Source organism: Falco cherrug, chromosome 4 (genome assembly GCF_023634085.1).
Source record: "Falco cherrug isolate bFalChe1 chromosome 4, bFalChe1.pri, whole genome shotgun sequence".
NCBI lineage: Eukaryota > Metazoa > Chordata > Aves > Falconiformes > Falconidae > Falco > Falco cherrug.
In genome coordinates this window covers 44734155-44751096 of record NC_073700.1, presented here as the reverse complement: position 1 = coordinate 44751096, position 16942 = coordinate 44734155, and the positions used below count along the sequence as shown (strand labels likewise).

At 46.1% G+C, this 16942-nt stretch overlaps 1 protein-coding gene across 6 annotated transcripts in view; it reads left to right on the top strand.

Annotated features, from left to right (window-relative positions):
• GATAD2A (GATA zinc finger domain containing 2A) overlaps positions 1-16942 on the top strand; it is a 66883-nt gene that overhangs the window by 46088 nt on the left and 3853 nt on the right. For 4 of the 6 annotated variants that reach the window (XM_055707997.1, XM_055707998.1, XM_055707996.1 and 1 more), the window contains 7 exons: positions 7272-7401; positions 7922-8053; positions 11776-11907; positions 12998-13165; positions 14006-14285; positions 14899-15188; positions 16063-16249. In XM_055707997.1, the coding sequence (XP_055563972.1) occupies positions 7272-7401; positions 7922-8053; positions 11776-11907; positions 12998-13165; positions 14006-14285; positions 14899-15188; positions 16063-16249 (1319 nt within the window). Of the gene's footprint in view, positions 1-7271; positions 7402-7921; positions 8054-9646; positions 9737-11775; positions 11908-12997; positions 13166-14005; positions 14286-14898; positions 15189-16062; positions 16250-16942 lie in introns of all 6 variants that reach the window. The other 2 variants (XM_027812672.2, XM_055707999.1) reach the window with 2 other exon arrangements.

Sequence of the window (16942 nt, the reverse complement as noted above, 5' to 3'; positions counted from 1 at the left end):
CTGCGTCACGGTGCATTTGGCGTACTCCAGATGCAGCACCCTCCACCTACAAACGTTTGTTCTGACTGTTTTTCAAGGTGTTTTCTAGTACTCCTCCCTGAGCCACACAACCGAACTACTCACACATAGAGCCCTGGTTCAGCTTCTGATTCCTGGTGTGCTCACAGTGAGGTTTGGCAGAGACCAAGCGTGATCCTTCTGGACACAGTTGTGTAACTGGCTATCTGGACAGGAGCTGCTGTGCTCAGACAGGTCTAGGATGACACGTTGTCCTTGCTTCTAGGGCAAAAGCATCAGGATCCTTCAGGAGCAGTGTACCGATGTCCCGGTAGCAGGAAAACCTTGCTGGGAGGTGTGGAGTGTTTACAGGAAGGATACTACCTGACCCTGTGAGCGGCTGTGTTGTGCTTGGTTGATGCGCTCTGCCCTCTGAAATCCTCAAAATTATAGTAACTCTCCAAATAGATAATATCAAAAAATGTTTCACTTCAGAATTCTAGAAAGCGAAGCTTCTCAGTGATACAGGGAAAGTGAGAGAGAGTGAGAAAATGCTTTTGTCACAGCACTCAAGTGTGATGGCAGTGGTGAGGGTGATATTATTAATAAAACATGAATACAAGAGTTGGCTTCTATCTATCTGTCTGTCTATGCCCAGTTCTTGCTTTGTCTTGATAGCAATCTTGGGGTGAACACGTCCTCCGTAAAGCAAACTGGAAAACTTTTTAGGCTGTGGAACATCTTGCAGTTTTTCTGTGTTTTCACTATTTGCCAAGAGTGGTACATTAGCGTGTTAATTATCTTATCTGTATTAATTGTGGCTTGATCAAAAACAGCTAAGGCTGGCTGATAAACAGAAATTATTCCTACGGGATTTGTATCAGTTGGGATTTTATTTAAAAAAAAAAAACAAACACCAACCAACAACAAACAAAAGAACCCCACATTCCAGAACACTGTATGTGTTGTGTCCCCTTGTCACATTAAGCTACAGAGTATGGATTTTCCTTCTAATTGAAATGTAAGCCCATTGGATAAGCCCAAAAGTCTGCATTTGATACATTTGGTTTGTTTTCCCAATAATTGCTTGCATCTCCTGATGTGGGGTACACACAAATCTACCCGCAGCTTGAAGATCTCACTTCTTCAAATTACATGTGAGCTGGCCTGGCTTAAGCCACGCTTGTTTGCTTAAATGAAAACTCCATTTTTCAGGAAGGATGAGAGTGAAGAGTTTGTAGGCATCCGTATAGTTTGTGCTGTCAAATAATCTATCTGAATGCCTTAGTTCCTTTAATTTTAGATCTTGCTGGTTATGATTTGTGTGCTTGAAAAATCTTGCACTGCTCTGGAACCTCAGGATAATCTCATCCCTTTGTTACGCAGGATAATTAAAAGTAACATCTAATAGAGATTGTTTTGAGATTGTAGGAAAGTTGGCCTGGTGGCTGTGCTCCGAATTTTCGTGGTAGGGTTTGGATGCTAAATGTTGGTGCTTTGAAGGGTTTTAGGTTGTTTTGGGGGTTTCTGTTTTGTTTAATCTGGCCAAATCACACTTACAACTTCCTAAATGGTTGGGTTTGACGCTGAAATTCTAACATGTGCTTAAGGACGTTGGGATGCAGCCTGTGTTGGCTGACCAGACTCTCCACTTTACTGGAATTTACTGGGAACGCTGTTCACGGCAGTGCCAGTAAAGAGCAGTAGGCTCCTCTCGTCCCATTAGTAAGCCTGGAAATATGGCACAGCCCCATACTGTAGATCTCCTTTTCATCTTATGTAGGTTGTGTCTGTGCCTCCTGGTACGCGTTATAAAGGATGTGACAAAACCTGTGCCAAAACTTCTTGGGGAATTTTAATGTTTTATTTTAAATGCACACATAGTTTGAGTAAAGTTTCGTTCCTTTATGTTTGGAGGAAGGGGCGAAGTTTGTTCTACTTCAGTTTCACACCACAGTCACTAGATCCATTGCAACTTCTTTAATTCACGTAGATAAAACATCTCCAGGAAAAAAAAAAAAAAAAAAAAGAAAAAACCCACAAACAAACAACAAATTCCCCACTGCATGGTTTTTTCTTTCCTTGTTTGTCTTCCTTTCTTGCCAGCTACTTTTGGGTGAGAGTATACAAGAGGTTGTTGAATGGACTGAGACAAAACTGTTGCGTATTTGCTAATGCAGATGAAGCTTTATTCTGAATAACCACTGTGATGGTGTCTCCGGTTACCTGCGGATGGGCGGAATATGGGGGGATACCGCAGGATGGGGCTGTGCAGTGGGGTCTCTTGCTCTGCAGTGGGGCGTTGCATGTTTCGGGTCAGTAGTTCTGTAACTTGAACGAAGTGAGCATTGCATTGATTTTATTTTTACCATTTAAAAATTTTTTTTTTTTTTTTTTTGGAAGAGTGATCAGAAGGACGTTTTAGAGCATGGGTAGGATCTGGTCTGTAAAAGGAAGCTTATTTTTTGTGTAGTGCTTCTGGATCAGTAGGAACATATGCAGAGATGCTTGTTGAGATCCAGGAGCTCTTCTGTTGATGTTGTGAAGCTCCAGTCCTCTGAAGTTAAACCCTCCACCAGAGCCAGTAGTTCCTGGGTGTCTCTTTTTCTTTTACTAATGTTAAGTTTTAACTTTGCCTTCCTTGGTTGTATTCCATTGAAACTTCTGTCTCACAGGAATGTGAATCTGTTGGAAAAAACTTGAGTCCGCACCAAGGTCCCTAAGACCTCAGATGTATCATCTTGAAGACAAAAATTTAATTCATCTTCCTCTGGCCCAGCTAAGTGGAAGCAGACCTCCAAGGCTGGGTTCGGCCACCTGACCTTCTTCTTTTCTTCAGATCAGCAAATAAATACAGTGTTCCCACAGGGAAGTAGCTTCTTGGTTTGGTTTGGTTTGTTCTGGAATAGTTGATGTGCTCTGAATTGCTACAGGATGCTCCAAGACACCAAGGAAAACTCTTTGAATAGCATGATGCATCTGTCCTTGTGCTCTGAGGTTTTAAAAGAGGATATTGGAGGAAGTGTGGCCTTTTTCTTAGGATACTTGGTGACTTCGGAGGTCTGCATTTGATTCCTTACACAAACTTTCTGTAAGGTCTCTGTTAGATTGTGGTTTATTGCTGCAAATGCTTAAACGGGTGTACGTAACTGGGCAGCAACCCTGCCTTCATCTTCCAGCGCAGAGTCCAAATGATTGAGACAACAACACTTATGAAAGCTGAAGGGAGAATAATAGAACTATGTCTTTATTTAGCTAAAGGATATGCCTGATGGCTTCAAAGGATAAAGGTCATAGTATCAGGGCAGTTATCCCAAATTATTAACTGCTGGTGGCAGTATTTTTCTGCAAGTGGTGATATTTCCATTGTCTGTCTTATTTTGAAACATCTGCTTTGAATTTTTTGCTTTACACACAGGCTAACAAAAGAGTAAAGCAAATTTCTTTTTGAAGGAAGGTTGTTTTGCAGAGTTCTGGTCCGCATTTCTGGCATTCAGCCTTGTGCCACCTCATTCACTCTGCAGTTGGTTGTGCCGCTGAGGATATAAATCCTGAGATACTCAACAGCAGTCTGAACAATGCTGTGGTCAATATGCATTGCCTTAAAAAAAAAATATATATATAGTATCTCTCTTTCAAGAAGGGTTTTCCTCTGTGAGGTCGCATGTCAACAGGCTCAGCGTTGGTGGAGGGAGATGGTTGTAAATAGATACAACTAATGCTTTTGTGGAAATACATGAAAACTCTGAACGCAGCGGTTGCTAATGCAGCTTTTATTAGATCAGTGTCTTACAGTGCAGCTGTCAGGAATATCATAATGTACCTCGCAAAGCAGAGAAACCGTGCGGGTTCAGGGAAGCCCTTAGATGGAGAGCTGTCAGGCTGGTGATGGGCACTCCTGGTCTCATCTTCTCCTGCTTCACAGCCCGAGTAAGGGATGGGGTTGATGGCAGAGCTGCTGGGGCAAGGTTTTACTGCCTTGTTCCACATCTCCTGTCGTGGTCCCGCAAAATGGCTTGGGCAGCCTTGGTTTTGTGGGGGTTTTTTGTTTGGATTTTTTTTGTTTTGTGCAAAGCAGCGGTATCTTGTATAGATGCCTTGCTTTGATGTTGCTCTCTTCTAAGTGTGTGGAGGTGACAGAGGGGACCCCCGGCGCCGAGGGGACCCCTGACCCATCTCCTTGGCAAAGATGCTGTTGGCCCATCCCGGGAAGGACTGTGGGGGAAGGCGTGTGTGGTACCCCAGTGTGGCCAGGCAGCCGCTATTGGCCTTGGCCGGGCGGACCGATGCCCACCCTGGCTCCTGGTGGCCTGGGCGTGGGCTGGGGGCTGGCCCGAAGCGTTGGGAGCAGCTGCCGGTGCTCGGTCCTGCATCGGGAGCATGAGTGGCCCCTCGGCCAAGACCCCGGCTTGGCCCACACGGTGCCCACCTCCTCCTCCTCGCTCCGGTGGTGGCTTTTTGTGCTTCCAGAAGTGCTTGGGTGGCCGATGAGTGCAGAGTCCTGTCGGTCCTGCTGGGCTGCGGGTGGCTCTGTTCCGTGCCAGCACCTGAGCTGGGCCAGGGCTGAGCTTTTCCTCCCTGTGCTGTCCCAGGGGCCACCCGGCCTCATGTCTCCTTCGTCCAGCCCAAAAATTAAACCCAGAACTCCACAATGTGCTCGGTGACTCCCTTGCGGTGTTTCAGAAATTATTTTTTTATTTTATTTTGCCATTTCTCCCTTATTTTCCTGAGAAGTGCCCCTTGGCGCACGTGCCCGCAACGGGCGGTGGGCACCGGGGGTGGTGGGGACCCCTGGGCACGGCCACTCCATTTTCTCTGCCAGCACCTGAGCCCGACCTCACCTCACAAAATGACGGCTGGGCAGCACCGGCTGGGACCGGCCGTTGCCATGGTTTTCGCCGTGGCGGTCACGTGCTCGGTGTCACGTGAGGCCCCGCCGTGCAGAGGGGACAGCCCCGGTGCCTCCATGGAGCCGGTTCAGGCACTGCCGCCTCGGCTGGAGCAAAGCTGGCCGAAGCGTGGCAGCGGTGGCTCCGGCATGGACCCTGAGCAGCTCCCAGCTCCCGCCAACCTCCCCACACAGCACAGCCCGACTGCTCGGAGAGGGGGCGAAGCGTCGCTGCTGGCAGGGTCATCATCCCTTTCCGGATAAAATCTTTCCCATCGCCACGTGTTTGCAGATGCATTGGGGCTGTAACTGTTGATCCCGTAGCTTTGGGCAGCTCCACTCCCTGCGGTGCTGTGGGCAAGACAAGCCCTTGTCCTCCCGGAGCGGGCTGGATCAGCTTGGGAACGCTGGCTGCTCAGATCCTCGTGTTCCTGTGATCCTCCGCTTTTCAGCCAACTTAACCACCTGTGCTTTTCACGAGGGATTTAACCGTAAAGTTTGCGGAGGAACGGCCAGTGCCTGATGCCCATTGAGTCTGTCCTTCACGTGGAGCTGCCCGGCTGTCATCAGGAAAGGGCTCAGCAGTGCCGAGCTTGGCACGTCGGTGCATCCCCTGCACGGCTGCTCTTTGCCGTTGCCGGCAAAAGTTTACCGAGCCGGTTCGAGCTTGGCCCGACCCAGTTGCTTCCCCACTAAGAGCAATCTGAGCCCATTTGGTGCGTTCAGGTACAGGAAAAAGCTGGAAATCCTTCACCTGTGCCGCTGTTCATTTTGAAACCACCCCAGGAGTGTCAATGGCTCGAGTTTACTGGCTCGCTGTGCCCTCTAGAGGACACTCCTCTACTTTTAATTTTTCCACTGGCATGGAAATTGTAATTTAAAAGTTGGGGTTTGCAGTATTTGAGGTGGGTTTTGCAGTGTCCAAACCACCGTTTGACCTGCTGTGTGTACTGAAGGGGTGAGCTTCATAGAGCTCAGCAGGGCACACGGCTCTTCAGCGCCGTTACCCTGTGTGAATAGCCTTTGCAGCACTAAATAAGATAATAAGGATTAATTTCTGTTAATCGTTGGGTTCCTAATAAATGTGGCCTGTCAGTTAGGTCTATAAATTCTTGTTTAGTCTAAGAAGTAATAGCCTGATATTTAAAAGTACAAAGCTCATATGCCCCATCTCTTATTTGTGAATGGTACAAGCCACGCTTACGTATTTGCTTCGTCTGGCTTGATGGAAATTCTTTATGCATTTTGTTTAATGAATAACTGTAAGACGGAAGGTTCTCACTATAAGCTTTATTTGTTCCTGCTTCTGGCTTTGGGTTAAAAGACAAATACTTGTGTTACATTCTCCTAAAATTCTTGTTGATGGCCCTTTCCCAGGCACTGTCCTTTCCTGGGCAGTGCAGAAGACTTTGCTGTTCCATTCCTGTGAAGCTTCTGCTGGATCTCTCAGCAAACATGCTGCAAACCTTGCTCTAAAATACTTGCCCTTCCTAGTTTGAAATCCCAAATCCTGGTTCCAAAGGTCATCTGACAGTTACCAACTTGTGCAGCAGATGAGAGGACTGGCGGCTGTTGTCACATCACGTCATCTCTGTCCCTTTTGCTTCGTGTCACTTAAGATTTGGTTCTCATATAATAATAGTAGGTGATGGAGCCAAGAGGTCGGGACTTCAGGTGCAGCTGTCTCAAGGCATGGAGCGTTTAAAGCCAAGTAAAGAGTTAAATTCAGTATAAGTCTGGACCTTTCGGTGGTTTTGGGTGAAGTTGCACGGCTGTGCCATCGGTTTTGAGGCTGTTAGAAGTTTCTGCTGTTAATAGTGGGGAAAAAATTTAGTAGCATTGGTGTTGAAAGAAAATAATGCCATAAAGTACTTAAACTTAGGTAGGTGAATAGGTGTGTATCGTTTGTGTTGGGTTTCCTTCAGATTCAGGAACTTGGGTGAGGTAGAGTCACAGCTTACAGATATTTGCATTAGGAAAGGGATGAGGAAAGGAGGGCTATGGCTCTGCCTTGGGCACACCAAAGAGAAGCAGCAAGTGACCTGTTTGTCCCTGGGGCTGGGATATGGTCTTCCCCTGGTGCAAGCAGAGCCCTGGAATTCTGAGGGGAGTGAAGGCTGATGGAAAAGCTGCTCATTTGAAGGAATTCACCATCGTGATGTGTTGTGGCTGCATCTTGCCTCGTGGCACGCTTTCATACTGCGCAGCTTGATACCCGCAAGGAGAGCAGTAATCGATGGAGCTCGTCCGCGTCAGGTTTATTCAGAATCTGAGACATTTGATATTAATCTAGAAGAAGGTTGTAAATAACGTTGCTTTGCAGGATGAAGTAATTGCTTACTTGTTTTTATTAACGTGTTCTCTGTATTTTAATTTTGATTTGCAGTGAAATTAAAAGAGAAAAGAGGGTCCCCTCACCGGACGTTATAGTGTTATCCGACAATGAACCTTCTAGCCCTAGAATGAATGGTTTAACAAAAATAGCATTAAAAGAGACCAACACAGAGGCACTCATGGTGAGTCTTCTTGTCTTGACACACTTTAAATTGTGCCAACCAGAAAGAAGAAAACACACCACTTGTTTCTACAGAGGCACCTGTGATCACAGGGCCACGTGAACACGTGGTTTTATAAAGATGGATTTGCAAGTGGGGAATCTTGAAGCCATTAAAGGCTGATACCCTTTTTGACTTTTTCCAGACTCTTAACTCCTTGATTTTTATATGCTTCAAAAGTGCATCTTTTTCAGAATTGGCATTTTGGTGGATGCAATGTCCCTTAGCACACCATAACACAGATTTGTTGTCTTGACTCTTCATTTGACTTTGTTTTGCTAGTGAAAATGCTTTTTTTTTTTTCCGAGTTCTTTCTCTGTACTCAGTTCGTGTCCGTATATTGCAGGTATGTCGGTGATATTAAGACATACATGACAATTATAATGCTGTAAGTTCATGTTGTAACTTGTATGGTATCTGTTCTTTTCCCTCTTCCCCCTCCCTGTTTTCCCATCCTCTATTGCCTTACCTGGCCCTGCAGAAAAGCAGTCCAGAGGAGCGTGAGAGAATGATTAAACAACTAAAAGAAGAGTTACGGTTAGAAGAAGCAAAGCTTGTTCTATTGAAAAAGTTACGGCAAAGTCAAATCCAGAAGGAAACCACTACTCAGAAGGTATTTATTTTCCTACAGATACTTACCATCTCGTCTTTTGAAATGGAGGGGAAGAAATTTCAGTGACTGTGGCAGTTGCCATAACCTGTGGAAATGAAATAGCTTTAAAATAAAGCATATCTCACTTTTCATAAAATGTCTGTGTTATAGGGCTTTATGCTGCTAACCATTCCTTTTTGTAGAATTCCTCTTTTTTTTGTCTTGCCAAGACCAATCAGCAAAACAGTTTTACCCTATCAAATGTATTCAAAAACCAAAGACCTTTTCATTAAAACTCAGATGCACTGATGAATGTAATTTACTTCCAATTATTAAACACTCCATCCAGTCCTTAATGCCGCGTAGAGGGATTGCTGAAATACGTTTGGGAGAGATTCTTGCACGTAACAAATGTGCTGACAGGTAGAGTTAAAGTGTTTGAACCCTAGGCTCAGGGAGCTGGCGGCAGAGGGCTGCGTTCTGCGGCAGAAGCCCAGGTCTGGATTCCAGGTCTTGCCAACTGAAGTAAGTCTACAGTTAGCTACACACTTGCATCATCCAAAAAGATCCAGGCAGCCCCTGGAAGGAATGGTTTGGCCCTCCCACCTTGAACTCCCTTCCCTTCCCTCCCTCCTCTTCTGTCCCCACCCCTCATCTGACACAACAGCGCGCAGTGTGCGGAGTGCTGGGAGGAGAGCTGTTCCCAGCAGAAACTGTAACCCAGCAGAAATTCTACCTGAGTCAGAGTGGTCGCCTGGTCTGCTCACACCACGTGCCACCCATGCTGGCACTGAAGGGTAGAGGTGGAGGGTGGCAGCAGAGGAGATGGGAGGTGAGGGGGCGTTCGAGCACCCCGCGTGCTGCTGTCAAGGCACAGGCTAAATTTCAAGTGTTGGTAACAATAGCAAATAAAAAAAAATTATTTTACAGCATGTGATGCTGACTTGATGGATATTGTGATGGGGGCAATGTGTAGATTTAAGTGCACTTGACGGTGCAGATGGATGTGCATACAGCTCTCTTGGCTGGTTTTGGTTGCTTTACTGGCGTCTTTTCTCCTGGACTTCCTGAGCGCTTCAGTAGGTGGGATGGAAACTAATGCAAGTACCTGCATCGCTCAGCTCGCTGCTGAACGCTGAGCAGTGAGCTCTGGGTGTTTGAACTAACTAGGGCGAAACGGACACTATCCTAAACTTCCTAATATCTCAAGTCTTTTTTTCCTAAACTTTTTTTCACTTTGCATTATGCTTGAACATTATGCTTGAGATGTAGTGAGATGTACTACTGCCACTAGTAGTAACGGTGGATAAGAGTGAAGTGGGCTCGAAGCTGAGACTGCTGAAATAGATTTCCACATTGCTCTGCTTTTGGTGTATAGATTCTTTTATTTTCCGGGTGTAATCTTATCTATACTTACCTAATGATTTCTTCATTTAAATACGCATGTTGAGATGGTTGGAGGAAGAAAGGGCTGGGGGAGGGGGAAAACCACAGTCTTTGAAGATTCTCTTGCTGAGGCGCAAGGAGGTAAACACTTTTATTCCCTGAGCTTCTGTAATTCTGCTTACAGCCTTACACTCGTCTGTGCTTTCTTTCTGGTTTTTCCTCTTCCAGCCTGCTGGTTCCTCTGGGAGTGCTGTGGCCACCCCTCCGCCCTTGGTGCGGGGACCGCAGAGTGTTCCTGCTGGCAAGCCGTCCCTCCAGGTCAGTGGGGTGGGCCAGGCTGCCAGGTCTAGGGCATGGAGCAGAGAAGAAGGTGCATATAACAGGAAAGACAGTCCCATCGTATTAATGGCTTGGAGCCAGGTGGAATTTTTTGTTTGTTTGTTTAAACTCCCAAAACCCCACCATAAGCTTTTCAAGGCTGGCTGGGGAGGGAGATGAAAGTAGGATGTCAACACAGAGGCAGTGCTCATAAGCTTATTTTTTGGTGGCTGATCATCCTGATCCACTCTGCTGATAAATAGATTCATACTAGTACTAACAACCTTTGGCGAAAGAGGATGCCATGGAGTCATGACACAGAAATATTGTGGCAGCCTGTTGCAGTACCCTCAAGAGACGTAATTGTGCCCTCAGTGTGATTAACTGTAAAAGCTGAGTGAATCATACGATTTTCTCTTCGCTTGGTGGCTGAATGGCACATGATGGTAGGAAAGATCTTGGTTCAGACTAAATTAAATGAAATGTTGGAAAGCCTTGGGGAAGGAAAAAAAAAAAAAGCAGAGGCAATTGACATCTGTCAACCTAATCTTCCTCTTGAGTCTAGTATCTTGTTTCGCTTTTGAATTTAAAACATTTCTGGTTATTTACCTTGGGCTAATTTGAAACAAATTTCAAAACTGCTTCAGCACAAAATGCTTTCACTTGGAAAATGGCAACTCTTCATTTCAAGGTCCCCTAGAACGCTACACTTGAGGGAAGGGGTAAATTTGCTATCCATTTAGGAAACATTCACAAAACCTAAAAGCAATCTGTCAGTTGACGTAATCTCTTCCTTGAGGCAAGTTGCCTTCACTGAAGACAGCACTTTCAGAGGAACTGGACCACGAGTTAAATCTTCAGCGATCAGACAGTGAAACTTCGGTTGGACAGAGCAGAGAGCTGGGAGCTAAGAAATCAGAATTGAAGTGATTCTGTCTAATTTGCAATGTTTGGGCAAATTAACCTAACCTCCATCTGCTTTTGCTTGACTGTAAAAACTCCTACTAATTCCTGTGTGTAGGAGTTGAGTTAACATTTGGCCTTCAGTTGAAAGACTTAACAGAAGTGGATAAAACTTCCCACGTGCCTAAATACGTACGTGTGTGTACACATTCGGACTGGTGGGAATGGGAGCCTTAGTGTTTTTAGGAGGCTTCGTTCACAGGTGATGGTCAGGTTGGGGCTTGAGCGAGGGAAGTGGCAAGGTGCATAAAGCCATGTGAAGGGGCCGGAGAGGTTTGCTGCTCTTGAGCAGTGAGCGCTTCTCGGGCTCGATTGCGTAGCGTGAGTGCTCTGCAGGAGTGTGATACCTGGAAGCGTGTCACTTTTTATAGTGTTATGAGGAACTATGAGGATTTAATGCAGTCTGCAGCCCAAGAATCATGGGCAGCAATTTTTCAAACTCCTCTAGCCTGATTCCTTTTCTTTTTCAGTTTTCCTAAAGCTTTCCCCTTTCCCTGTCTCTTTTTTTTCCCCCTTTCCCACATACATGCACATGCCCAGTCTGCTCACCTCCCTGGGTTCCCGCATCTCCAGCTTCTGTCTGCCCCATGCTTCTCCCTGAAGGCAGCAGTTAGTATTTCCCCATTCTCTTACTCCCCCCACACCCCCATATACCTTTATTATTATTTTCCCCGCCCTGACATTAAGTGCACTGAAGCCAGCCCGGCCATCTCTTGTTCTACAGTCCAGGCAGATGCAGCACCTGTCCCACCAGCGGAGGGGAGAGCCGTGCTCCCCGCTGGTGCTGGGGCTCTGGTGTGCTGCTGGTGTGTCTCAGCACGGCAGTTCTTCAGCTGTTGAAACCCAGTGGTGGGAGGGCAGAGGAAAATGTTGTCCAGGCTGGCTCTTTACTCTTCTGAATTCCGTGCAGGATGAGAGAGAACGGTCCCCGAGCATGTAGCCAGCCTGCCATCACGGCTGCATGGCTGCGTAAGGTTTGAGGTGCTGCTCTGTCGGCACGCTAAGCTGCAGAAGAGAGCATGCGTATAAATTTTCCAGGACAAAACAATGCGAGTAAACTATTTTCTGTTTTGCAGACCTCTTCTACACGTATACCAGGCACTGTTATTCCTCCTCCCTTGGTCCGCGGAGGGCAGCAGACTTCATCAAAATTAGGAACTCAGCAAAACACGCAGATAGTAATGCCACCTCTTGTCAGAGGAGCACAGGTGAGTATTTACCTTGCAGTCGATCTGCTCTGTTTTCCCTTAATGCATCTTAATTATTTTCTTAATCATCTTTCTGCTTGTCTGGAAGGAACCTATGAATTTCTTGCTGGAATTGCTTAATGTGGCTAGATGCATTGCCACTGAAAGATGCCTGCATCATGCTGGTTTTGTCCCGCAACACTTCCAGTGCAGCATGAGAAAACCCTGTGGGATGCAGGGTGCTGCCTTACCCGTCTGCCTCCTTCCCTTAGCTGCGCCACTGCAGTTTGTATGCCTTTGTTAGGAAAGTTAATTTACAGACTTCCAGCTTCACCTGCTTTTTAGGAGAGCAGCAGCTGAGGAAATGAAACACAATCCCTCGTTCTTCTCTTCCCCCCCCCCTCCCCCCCACCCTTGTGTCTGTGTTGCCATTGAATAAGAGCTGCTGAAATGAGATAGTCGACTGGAAGTCTGAAAGTGCTGCTTTGCAGGGTCTTTATCACCTATAACAGAAAATAGTGGTGTCAGTAAAGGAGTAGGAAAGCAGTTTTTAATTTGATACAGTCTTCTAAAATTAACACTTCCGTGGGATACCAGGAAAAAAAATACTTCCTTGTTAAATGAGGATTTATTTTGCAGTGAAAGGTCTGCTTTGATCTGTTGCACAGCCAGCATTAAGGAGGAAGGTAGAGATTTGTATTTCATTTTCTTTTCTGTTCTGACTGTGGAGAAAAACTCATTCTGAGAAATAGCTTTCCTAATGCCCTTAAAATGAAACGGGCTTAACGACTATACATTTTTAAAAAATTTGACTCTGAAACTTAAATTTATGGTTTTTGTGGCACAGCTGTTCTGGCCACAATATGGTGGCCTCACATGGGAGCATCTCTTCTCATTTTACGTTCTACTTGTTCCATTTTGACAGAGGGAAAGGGAAAAACATCCCATTTTGACATGGATGTTATTATCTCGCTTTCTTTGCGTTCCCTGCCTTGCCTCATTTCCACTGTCCCATGTCACCCCATTCAACTCCCACCACTTACTGCCCGATCCCTCATCCCTGCCGCTGTTCCTGGCACCACTGCATCAGCCCATTTCTGTCTCTTCGCAGCAAATCCACAACATCCGACAGCACTCCAGCACGGGGCCGCCGCCGCTGCTGCTGGCACCGCGGGCATCGGTCCCCAGCGTACAAATTCAGGGGCAGCGAATTATCCAGCAGGGTCTGATCCGCGTCGCCAACGTCCCCAACACCAGCCTGCTTGTCAATATCCCGCAGGTGAGTTCCTGAAGATATTTTGTGCCAAATATAACATTAACCTCAGAGGAAGGGATAAATGGTTTTAATTACTGATTATCCCAGTTACTGTATCTAATTGGTGTGGCCTGCCAGCATCTGGCTGATGTGGTTGCTTATTACTACAGCTGTCCTGCTCCTTGCTCTTCCCATGCAGTCCCTTCCTCTGCTCACATCAACCTCCTGCACGTAGCAGTGAAGGAAAACACACATTTCTTCCCAGCACTCTGTAATATTTCAGCGAACTGAATTTTGTGCCTCACTTCACATTTGGCATTTCGATGTGAAGGTGTCCATTAGAGTGGTTTTTTTTCTTCTCTCTTCCTTAAGAAGTGTCAGTGAGTGTTCTGGTAAGCAGAGCTCAGAACGGGCTGTTTGGAACGCCAAGAGATACTGAAGCAGCGACTTAACATCTACGCTGACACTGCTGTACAGGTGCTATAGATAAACAAAACAATTTCAAGTCAGTGCTTTAACAAAATCATAAGGAAAAGGACTCCTGGGGGTTTTTCTTCAGAATTTCTAAAACTGCCATATAAAAATGATCAATGAAGGAAAAGAAAGTTCTTTAAAAAAAAAAATTAGAGCGTTAGATGACAGGTGTGGTGTTGCAGCAAACGTACGTATTGTGGGCTTGTCGGTCACCTACTGAAGCAGGGTGTGGATGCAGGGGCTTTGCCGTAGCCCCAGGCAGCCAGCCATCCCCATGCACAGACCGCCCCGCGCCACCAGAGCCACCATCACCTCCCCCGCAGTGGGAGAGGAGCACGCGTGTCCAAACGTCTGGCACTCGTCACCGCGCTGTGTCGTGTTTCCTCCCAGGCTTCACCAACTTCAATCAAAGGTACAACCGTGACATCTGCTCAGGCTAATGCTACTACAACCAGCGCCACTTCCATCGTCAACTCCAATGACTCGCCAGCCAGCCGGCAAGCTGCCGCCAAGCTCGCCCTGCGGAAGCAGCTGGAGAAGACACTGTTGGAGATCCCTCCTCCCAAGCCGCCTGCGCCGGAGATGAACTTCCTGCCGAGTGCAGCTAATAACGAATTTATTTACTTAGTCGGGTTGGAAGAAGTTGTGCAGAATTTGCTGGAAACTCAAGGTGAGAGAGCATTAAAAAAGTTCCTCAGGGGTGAGGAGAGAATCTTCCCCATCTGGACTTGACCTCGATAGCAGGCGGCAATGAGTTTTAGGTGTCACAGCATTAAATTGCCATACTGGTTACGTTGCCGTACTCTTGTCAAATCTAGGATTCACTTCAATGATTTTCAAACTGCTTTCTTTAAAATTTTATTTGAAAACCATTATTAAATGGCTATTTTAAAAGTTTATTTTTAAAAATGTCTAAAATGTTTATTTTAAAAAGTCTAAAGGAAGAGTCTTTAAAAAAAAAAATTATGATTTCTCATAGGCACTGATTGTAAAGATTTCTCTAAAACGCATCCTGTTGCTGTTTGCTTCCTATAGCACTTGTTTCTCCATCACCACTAAATTCTCTAACTGGTATCTAAAGACGTATCTGCTGGGTACCTACACGCACAAAGAGTTTAAAGATTTAGTAACGTAAAAGGCTTCAGACTGAGGAGTTAAGGGTAGAGGTTTTGCTTTGGGGTGGGCTTTTTTTTTTAATGCTGGAATATTAGGAGGTTTGTCAAGTATTCCTTCATCCATGGAAGCCGCAGCTGGAGCTGAGCTAAGCTGGTTGTGTTCCCCAGGTAAAGTTTCGGTTGCTGTAGCATCTCGCGAGCCCTATATGTGTGCTCAGTGTAAGACTGACTTCACCTGCCGTTGGAGGGAGGAGAAGAACGGAACCATTATGTGCGAAACCTGCATGACATCGAATCAGAAAAAGGCCTTGAAAGCTGAGCACACTAACCGACTGAAGGCTGCCTTCGTAAAAGCACTGCAGCAAGAGCAGGAGATTGAGCAGAGGATACTGCAACAGACTGCGTCTCCTGTACAGAGCAAGGCAGACCCCATTGTGCAGCACCACTCGCTCAAGCAGGTGAGGCTCTATCTACCAGAAACCAGGTCTTGGTGGCGACGGGGCAGGGGTCCCACTGCTCCCAGCGCCAGCGCTTACTGTGCGGGCGTGAAAATGATGCGTGAATTTCCTTTCTTTAAGCTCCACGGTGTGTCTGTGTGAGTGTAAGCTTAAAAGCAGGCTGGTTACGGTGTTAACATTTTGTCACATGGGGACCTGACACCTAAATTAGGTTCTCTGTTCCTGAGGAACAGAAGAGAGTGGTGTTCTTCTGCAGAATCATAATTAACCAGGGTGTTTAAGTTGTATCCTGCTAAATCTGTTCCTGGGGGGTGGGGGGTGGGGGTTAAGGGTGTACCAAATGGAAGGAGGTGCTCCAGCACCCAAACCACCAGAGTAAATTGACCTAAGTTAGGGGGGGGGAAAATAATTGGCTTGAGCCAGGAACATCTAGTGTTGCCTGTGAAGTTTTAAGGTGGTGGTAGCAACCATCCATGATGGAGACCGGGTCTGACATGCCTTGTAAAACCACCTTTCAGGTGGAGGAAGCCAGAAGCTGTGTAAGTGCTGCTTTGAGTTGGAATAATCGAGGCGCTGGTTATTTAAGACAGGGAAGTAGTGTTGCTTGCCAGTGGAGGTGCTGACACTGCACATTTTTTGCTGCTTTGCAGTTGATGGTCATTCCTCATCTTCACAGGTGCTTTCAGAAGTAGAAAGCTGATTCTTACTTTGTTGTAGAGATGCCTGGGAAGTTTTCAGCCCTGAACCACTAGTGAGGTGTTCCAGGCTTGGCAGAAGCAGCCAAGGCAGGGGAGAGGGGCAGTAAAGCTCCGTCAAGGCTGTTGTACTCCAGAGAAAACTGCTGTGCCTGTCTTACCATTTGCTCTCTTGCCAGACTTCTAGCCAGATGTCTCGAGGTCCTCCTGGAGCTCCACGAGGAGTGTTGCATGCATTTAGCCAGTCACCCAAGTTGCAGAATGCATCGTCTGCAGCAGCACTTGGGAGTAGGCCAGGTAAGCATGCTGAGAGACCAGTCAGCAAGGGCAGCGCTGCCGCCTGGAAGAAGACTCCCATCAATACAGGTAGATTTTTCTCTAAAGTTTCTTTTCTTTGTACTTAGTAGCTGCACTCTATCCAACACTCATAGTTCTTTGGGTAAGGATGCTTTCTCGTTGACACTTCTGCATGAAAGTCCGGCGACGCCAAGGCTTTGCTTGTGTTATGGTTGGCCCTTGCTTTTGGTGCGGTTTATGCTCATCAAAACGGGCCATCAGGTGATGCTACCGAATAAAAACTACTGCTTTATGCATTTTATAAATAGATGTCATATCAGACTGTTCGTTGTTGAGTCTGTACCATGCTGCAGGAGTTTGGCTTTTGGTTTTGGGCGTTTAATTCCATTGTTTCATTTCTGGTTGCCAAAAGCAGCACAGGTAACTAGATGGTTTTGCTCTAGGTAAGGCTACAGTGTGCACTCCCCACGTTCCTCAAGGGTTGAAATAACTAAAGCTGTTGCTTTGAACGAATGGAAATTGCAAATTCTAATCTAGTCTTTTTTTTATATGTATTGGAGAATCTGATTTGAGAAGTCATTTGTTTTTCTTAAATGGTAATTAGGATCTCAAGGAAGGAAACACTGTAGCAAGTAGCTCTTTTGTGATCTACTTTCTTGCCCAGTATTGAATGCATTTCTTTTGAATTTTATTTTTTTTCCTTTTCCTCTGACAGCTTAATTTATCATTTAAACTGTAATTTCATTGCAGAGAGCTCTAACC